The sequence below is a fragment of the Daldinia childiae genome, assembly GCF_008694065.1.
Source record: "Daldinia childiae strain JS-1345 chromosome Unknown Scaffold14, whole genome shotgun sequence".
NCBI lineage: Eukaryota > Fungi > Ascomycota > Sordariomycetes > Xylariales > Hypoxylaceae > Daldinia > Daldinia childiae.
The window spans coordinates 151,523-157,522 of NW_022984655.1; the positions used below are offsets into that span (position 1 = coordinate 151,523).

General features: G+C 47.7%; 2 protein-coding genes across 2 annotated transcripts; both read right to left on the bottom strand.

Moving 5' to 3' along the window:
* Positions 1 to 1,258: 1,258 nt before the first annotated feature.
* Positions 1,259 to 2,412, bottom strand: GL218_08790 (Eukaryotic translation initiation factor 3 subunit G; the record flags this gene model as incomplete). Its single annotated transcript, XM_033585597.1, has 3 exons — positions 1,259 to 1,483; positions 1,667 to 2,312; positions 2,396 to 2,412. The coding sequence occupies 3 exons, from the start codon at positions 2,410 to 2,412 to the stop codon at positions 1,259 to 1,261; spliced, it is 888 nt and encodes a 295-aa protein (XP_033440298.1).
* A 999-nt stretch (positions 2,413 to 3,411) lies between these two features.
* Positions 3,412 to 6,000, bottom strand: GL218_08791 (peptidase family M20/M25/M40 protein; the record flags this gene model as incomplete). Its single annotated transcript, XM_033585598.1, has 1 exon — positions 3,412 to 6,000. The coding sequence occupies one exon, from the start codon at positions 5,998 to 6,000 to the stop codon at positions 3,412 to 3,414; it is 2,589 nt and encodes an 862-aa protein (XP_033440299.1).

Sequence of the window (6,000 nt, forward strand, 5' to 3'; positions counted from 1 at the left end):
CAGCACGTTCTGGAATGCAGGAGTCTGCAACACCGGCTAATCAATCGCCACCAATAAGAATGAAGAAGGGGTAGAGGGGTTAGTCGGTAAGGAATCTTTGGTTACCCGATCCGACGAGGGGTATTCCGTCGGCTACGCTGGAATGACACCACGATACGAGGCGAGTCTTATGTAATGGGCTATAAGATTATTAGGTAAGGTCCTGGCTCAGTTTTTAATATTAGATTTACACATTATTACATGTATAAACATATGGTATTTTGTTCCAATAAAATTATAACTAAGTGAAATGTAGTAAAATTCAAGTGTTATCACCCTCTTCCTCTATTCAATCCGGATTAATTCAAAAGCTTCTAAGACATCATTGCCCGGAAAGAATACGGTGTCTGAAACATCAAATTTATTCCTAGGTAGGTAGGGACAAAATGATAATGAATATACATCTCAAAGTGAGTCCTTAATAAATTAAATTCATCCTAAACAAAGTAGACGTATACACTATTCTCAATCAATAGGTCTAGGGATAACCTCTTCAATACCCGCACATGTAACTACCTACCTAAATTATACCATCCTTAAAACCCATGCTCAACATGACCATATACTTCTACGTGTAAATCCATATCCACCTCCTAAGTACTTATATCCACGTTACTCTAAATTATGACCCAGATTTATCGAGATAAATATTTAGGCTAGTGTATACCTATAATATCAATAAGGCTTAGGTTAGATACTCATTCGTATCCGGAGTGTTATAATATCAGTTGTCAAAGAATTTGGTATGCTTAGGTAGTATAGAAACGGGATAAGTTGCCCAAGCAAGTGAATACAAGCTTATCTCTTAAAACTAGCAAGCTCCCTTTGCTCTACCAGACTCTCATCTAGTTAAGAGCTGCTAAATTATTACAGGAGGGAAATGGATATCAGGTAGATTTAATGTTAATTACCTATACGTGGCTCATATAACCTAGCATTCATATATCATGCGAAACAACCCTTGAAATAAGTCACACGCGGCTAAACATGGCGAAAAAGACATTTCCCCATAGAGTGATATGTATAACGAACCGAATAAATTTAGATAGGTATCCGTGTCCTATTGTGCCTAATCCATTCATTCTATTCATACCATCCAGCATGGCAAGCCCTTCCGTACCATACCATACCATGCCGTCCATGCAGTCACCGACCAAGCGAAAAGAAAGGAAGCCCAATCCATCCGCCCCCCTCAACTATCCACCTTGCGAGTAATCTTCTAAGCAGCCTTCTTAGCAAACTCGACGCGCAAGATAAGATGCTTGAAACCGTAGCCGTCCATCTTGCTGCACGCCTTGACGGCGTCGCTGCGGTCCGCGAAGCTGATGAACGCGAAACCCTTGGCAAGCCCCGTCTCGCGGTCCTTGGCTAGGAACACGCGCGTAACGCGACCGAACCGCTCGAACATGTCGCGGAGCTCGTTCTCTTCTGCCATTTCCGAGACCTGTGGTAGACTATGTTAGACTATATGTCGTAGATGTCGGAGGTGTGGGTGGGGGATGAGGAAGGAAGGAGAGAGGAAAGAAAAATGGTAGGAGAAAAATATGGGGGATAGGGGGTAAGTAGATAAGGGGAAAGGGGGGTTGGACATAGTAGGGGATATGATAGAGAGGCATGTAGAACTCACGTTTGTCACACGCAGCGTAGCAAGATCGTCCCGCTCGCTGCCATACTTTCCACCGCCCATCCTCTCGCCACCAGCCGCGCCACGATCTCCCCGCAGCGCCGGCGGGACATAACTGCCCTTCTTGCCAGCGCCAGGAGTACCGGCCGCATTCGCCGAAGGCTCGTCTCCCATACCAGCAGCGACGTCGGCGGCGCCCTCGGCACCGACCGGAGCCATGGTGTCCTTGTACGGACACCGGGCGGTGAAATGTTCGCCGTTGCAGATACGGCACTTGACCGTCTTGTCCTTGAGCTTCTCCTTCATGGCGTTGGCGTTGGGGTCCTTAGCCTCCTCTTTGGTGTCCTTACGCCAGTTCGTGCTCAGCCTGAAGATGATGTTCTCGCCTACCGACGTCGTGTCCATCTGCGGGCCTGCTCCGTCTTTTTCCGAAAGTCCGAATTTCTGCCATGTCTTGCGCTCGGCGACGCGCGGGTTGACGACCTCGCGATGAGTGACTAGACGGATCCGTCGGGTCGTCTTGACTTTTTGCCCGTTCTCGTTGTATCGGTAGGTGATGGTGGTCTTGGTGCCGTCTTTGTTCTGGATGGTTTGGGGAGGAGGTAATTCTACTACGATGTCGTCGCCCTCGTCGTCGTCGGCCCAGTCTCTGTTTGTGCGTTAGCATATCACATCTCGTAATCTATCGTTTGTGAAGCCGCAAGACGATTAAAAATTGTTGAAATTTCTTACCTAGCCTTGGATGCCATTTTTCACTATGTATTTTCTGTGTATTTCTTGTAGTTTTCTTGATAAATATGACTTTGAATGTTGATGATGGCGGTTTTTTTAATGTGTGTTGGGAATTATAATTTCAGGTCAGAGTTTCTGATTAAAGTGTGGGGTCTCAAATTGTCTTATCGGTACCACAAGATTTGCCCCGCGCTATCAATTCAAGGCGAGGGTTCGCTATAACTCATTTTATTGGCCCGTGCACATAACAGTATTGTACACTAAGCAGCCTATTGCTTTAATACCCCTTCTTTATAATGTCATCACTTCAACAAAACAATATATTAGAAAAAGAACAACTTCAATTCATTTCTCTTCTAATAAGTATACAGTTCCAAAATAACCACGACAGATAATTCTTAATTGAGTCTTTTCGTAAAGCTTTTTATTGATTTTACTTTTTGTTACATACTACCTACAGTAGTAATATATTGATATCCATATATAAGGTGAGTAGACACCCAATATCCTACCCTCCCAGCCTCTTCTTGGTATATATTAGCACCTAGGAAGCCCAGGCATACATAGAAAAAGATTATCTGCTGTTACCAAGCAGTAACATGTACTGTCCTCAGACACAAAATACTTCCCGGTGTCAGTGCACCGCTCATATCGTCTCATCTCTAGTCGTATCTATCGTGATATCAAGAAGTTATCTCTTCATCGTCTTCGTCTCTTTTCATTCCCACTAACCCCTCAAATGCACTATACTATACTTTTTTTTTCTCTTTGGCTAATGAAACAAGATTCCCGCAAGGGCAGTTGGTGTATTTTTTTCCCATACAATAAATGGGTCTATGCGTAGTAAAGCAACACGGACACAATCGCAAAACGCCGTCATTATCATGGGTTCTAGGGTATACAATGATGTACAAGAAGGGCAGTAAGTAAAAACAAGCATACAAAAAAGGAAAATTTCTGTCCTTCAGTGTGTCGAAGGTCAGGGATGTGTCATAAAAACTACCAGCAGGCAAGCATTAAGTTTTCGTGCTCCTGGGCATGGTAGCTGCATACTTCCCCGGAAGCGGAGGAAGCGCGCAGGTTGGTGGAGGAGCAGGAGGCGGGCCTTCTGAGAGGTGAGGCATGCTTCTCCTGGTCAAAAGGGCTTTTGGGCTCATGTTCATCGCTAATAATTGCTTTGGTGATGTCTCCTGCTGCAGGGCCTTGAGGGAAGGCACCGAGCGCTTAGGAGAGAAGGCTAGAGGCGGCGATAGCGTATAGGTTGGTTCTTCGATAGAAGATAAGTTGGAGGACCGCTTGGGGAATGTTAACGAGTGGCGGTTCTGCCGGGTTGGGTACTCGTCTAGCGGCGGGGTGCAGTTGTAAGATACATATTTGGGAACCGGGGCCGTTGATACTCTCCGCATCTCAAAAGATGAGGCGGGCCTGCGTATTAGCTCGGGCGCGTCTGCAATCTCCGAGGACTGGGCGCGGGCTAGTTGAGGAATGGATGATTTACTTGTATTAGCTTGGGGACGTGTCGGACCTTGTCGACTGGCACGTATACCATCTGTACTACGACGTTCTGTGGTGGTGTTTTGAGTTCCGCCGGTAACCTGCTTCGACAGATGGCTCTTCTTCGGTGGGGTCCCCCTTTCCTGCGACCGCTGCTTTAGAGCATTGCTAGCCCAAGAGCTAAATATGGTCGGTGAATCAGGCATCTGTAAAGCAGATACCTTGTTCATTGGGGGGGTAGGTGAGTTAGACGAGCAAGATGGTATTGGTGGCGGCTGATCAAGAACAATAGAGAGGGGTCGAGAGATGGGGAGGGTTGTCGGCGGACTCCTTCGAAAAGGAGGAGGCTTAGCGAGCCCGTCTCGGCTGACTGCTTGCACCTGTTCGGATCGGGGGGTAATTACAGACAAACTCAACGACGAGTATCGTCTACCCACTGCATGTGGTACGCTAAAGTTAGGTACGAACTGATGCCTGTCGCCATGGCTTGATTTAGGAGGGGGAGGAGATAGGGTCAAAGACGGGCGACTACCCGTATCTAGACGATGATCGAAAGCAGGGATCATAGTCTGCATCGACTGTCTGCGGTTTGCGATTGCGGCGGCGTTGGGACGCGGCCTAACCTCGGGGGTAGGTGGTAATGGTGATTGATTCTTTTGGAATAGATATTCCTCCTGGCTCGAGAAACTTGCTCGAATTGGAGAATTGGCCGGCGATGACTCCGCCGAAGACACCATTGTCCGTTGTCCGGATGAGACGAAGGAAAATCGATTACCATTGCCGGTGCTACTATCCCGGAGGCTGTCTAGGCGTTGACCATCCGACGAAACCATACTCGAATCATCATCCACAGTCGACTCCGACAGTCGCTTTAATGGCGGGTTATTGGAATCACTCTCCTCTGTAGGATCGACAAGCGCATTCTCCTGAGTCCATGAGAAGTCCTGGGAAATAATACGCGAGAAACGGGCCGGATCTCGAACAACAATGGTCCTCTGGCTGCCCTGCGTCTTTAGTGTAGTAGCGCTGCTGTCTGATTCGGGGTTTCCAGTTTCCGAAAGCTTCTTCTTACCGCCTAGCGATTCGATCTCTCGTCTCAGGATAGCGAGCCAAGCATCCATAGTCTCGGGGTTTTCGAAAACAAGTAGCATGTTAGAGACTTGTCGCTTCTCGACTCCTCTTAGAGCAAGCCTAGACCTAAGGGATTTCGCATCTATAGATGGGTTTCCGTCGGCATCCGTGGATGAAGTCACTCGAACAACCCAATGCTTTCCAGGAATTAGGTCGCTAACATAAGCAGCCGAATCTCGAGTGAGATGTAATACCTTCTCAGGTAACCTATTGAAGGAGCCCTCGGCCGCATATTGGAGCAAGTATCCAGAGGTGACAAGTGAGTAGATCTTGCTGGTCCATTCCGGCGCGAATTTGGATTTCTTTTTCTTATCTCCCTCGGCCTTCCGCCCTGCTTCTCGTCGGTCAAGAGTGATATCACCCTGCGAAAAGTCATTCTGTAGTGAGTTATCTTTGGACTCGCTGAAGCGAACTAGGGTCTCTATCGGGGTGACGCAAGCTGGTAGTGTGGCATGCTTAATTGCCTGGGGATACATTTTGAATAATGGCGGCGGATCAAACGCCGTAGTCGTCGGGCTCTTCGGTGATACTGGTTGACCAAGTTTGCTCTTGTTAGCTGCATTGCTACCTCGACGCCCTCGATAATTTATTGAAGAAAACGATTCAGTCGGCGATGGCTTTGCTAGCGCCAAAGGTGAAGGTAAAAGGGAAACCTCAGAGCGGGACGAATGAAACCCCCGGTTGAAGACACCGATATCAGCTAGCGAGGTGCGTCTCCCGCCATGTCGTGGTGACTCCTTTGGCGATGGTAATGCTTCGTCTCCTGTCTTATCATCCCTCCCGGTTCTCGACCTGCCGAATAAGCTCCTTAAGCCAATCCTAGACTCGCGCTTTTCTAACCTCTCTGGCCGTAGTGGAATTCTGTTCTCATTTTTAATAATTGTTATATCTGGCGGTCGTGCTCGCCGCATTTCGCGTTGGCGATTCTGGAGCGTCTCGAGAGTCGGACTCCTCGGTCCAACAACGTCTATTTCAGCCAT